The sequence below is a fragment of the Chiloscyllium plagiosum genome, chromosome 10 (genome assembly GCF_004010195.1).
Source record: "Chiloscyllium plagiosum isolate BGI_BamShark_2017 chromosome 10, ASM401019v2, whole genome shotgun sequence".
Classification (NCBI taxonomy): Eukaryota; Metazoa; Chordata; class Chondrichthyes; order Orectolobiformes; family Hemiscylliidae; genus Chiloscyllium; species Chiloscyllium plagiosum.
Window position 1 is genome coordinate 3,375,586 of NC_057719.1, and position 1,982 is coordinate 3,377,567.

Consider the following 1,982-nt stretch of genomic DNA (forward strand, 5'->3'; position numbering starts at 1 on the left):
AGGTTCCACATTGTAGGGATTGTACGGAGCTCTTCATTCCAGATGTTATTAAATTATGACTTCACCGTTTGCCATGGTGAGATTAAAATCCGTGTTCCCAGAATATTGGCCAGAGTTTCTGGACATTGAGGGGAAGAACAATGTTACTTCATTTTGTTTGTAAATTACTGAGATTTCTTGTCAGAAAGGCTAACTGGTCTCTGTCTCTTTTCTCACAGACAGTGCCCCAATGAATGTCCACACAGCTCCCAACCAGTCCCTGGTATCGGCTCCTAATCTCAGCGCAGTCAACAGTTCCGATGGCTCACTCGCTTGCCCCGAAGGTAATTTCTGGGAGTGGCTGTACACCTTTCAGCCGATTTACATCATGGTGGTGTGTGTCACTGGCGTTGTGGGGAACAGCTTTGTCCTGATGGTCCTGTGTTTACAGAAAGGACGTTGCACGGTGCCAGAGCTCTACCTGGGGAATCTGGCTGGGGCTGACCTGCTCCTGTTGGCTGGCCTCCCCTTCTGGGCCGTTAACATTGCCCTACACTATGAATGGCCTTTTGGAGATTTCCTGTGCCGTTACGTCAACTCGGTGATTTATATGAATTTGTACAGCAGTGTCTACTTCCTGGTGATGGTCAGCATTGACCGCTACCTGGCTCTGGTGAAAGTCCTTCATTACGGCAGAATGCGGACACTCTCATGTGTCAAGATCAACTGCTTCATCATCTGGATGTTCAGCTTGCTGATGAGTAGTCCCATCATCATATTCCGAAGAGTGATCTATGTGGAAGATTTGAACATCTCTGCCTGCTTACTTGATTACCCCAATAAGTATTGGGTTCTGAACGTGGACATTCTGATGGTTGCCATTGGTTTCCTGATCCCTGCGTTTATCCTCAGTTTCTGCACATTTCAGATCCTGAAGGTCCTGAGGAACGACCAAATGCAGCGCTTCAAGCAAGTGCACAAGGAAAGCAAGGCAGCCATCTTGGTGCTCGCTGTCCTTTTGGTCTTTGTCATTTGCTGGCTGCCCTTTCAGCTGCTGCAGTTCCTCAGGATCTTTCTGTTTTCAAACATCCTGCAGGGCTGCTCATTAGAAAGAGCGATTAGTAACAGCAATCAGATTGCGAGCTTCCTGGCCTGCACCAACAGCTGCATTAACCCCGTGCTCTATGTCCTTGTGGGAAAGCAGTTCAGGAAGAAAGCACGGGAGGTGTGGGTCCGAGCTGTGGTCAGGAAGAGAGCTGAAACACAATCTCAGTGACTCACTGAAGACCCACGACACACTGCCCACACACAAGGAGCTGATTCGTTTGCAGATTCTCTTGTGAATGAGATAGATGGCACTAACACCTCCAACCTGACAATATTTCTTGTGATACGTGGTGTTAGTCTAGTTAGCAGCTGGCATGATGGGAAAATGAATCCAATCTCTGTATAATGTCAAGGAATGTAATGAAGTGTCCAGATCCCAAGCCTGTTTGTAGGCATCTGCTTTCACCCAGGGAATGGGAGGGAGATGTCGTCATACCATTTAGCTCCTATCGGTTGGGATGAAAACTCAGCAATGTCTTTGTGTGTCCATATGATGACTCCTGGTCCTTAGATCCCCTGGTACTGTGTATCAAAAGAGGATAAATTTGAAGATGCTTGTCTCACCACCAGAACACTTTACTGGCCTGCACCTCTTTGCTGCCTTGGCTGACATGTGGATTCTGGTTGAGGGATGATGGGATATGGAGCAAAGGTAGATAGATGCAGTTAGGGCATGGAACCGCCATTACCATATTGAACGATGGAACTGACTTGAGGGGCTGAATGACCTCCTCCTGATTTAAAGATTCATTCGGTTGGGTTGCTTATTCATGTCTTGAAAGTTAATTGGATGATGATGATAAAAAGTGATCCACCATCTGGAAGGATTGCCAGCATTTTTCTGGAATCAATGAATTGAATTTGGATGTTGCCATTGGATTACATAACATTGGATT

The 1,982-nt window shown here is 46.6% G+C and overlaps 1 protein-coding gene across 1 annotated transcript; it reads left to right on the forward strand.

The window, feature by feature from the left end:
* The first annotated feature begins 229 nt into the window (after positions 1–229).
* On the forward strand, positions 230–1,664 carry LOC122553916 (B2 bradykinin receptor-like). The gene has a single exon (XM_043698424.1). The coding sequence runs from the start codon at positions 230–232 to the stop codon at positions 1,253–1,255; it is 1,026 nt and encodes a 341-aa protein (XP_043554359.1). The 3' UTR covers positions 1,256–1,664.
* The last annotated feature ends 318 nt before the right edge of the window (positions 1,665–1,982 follow it).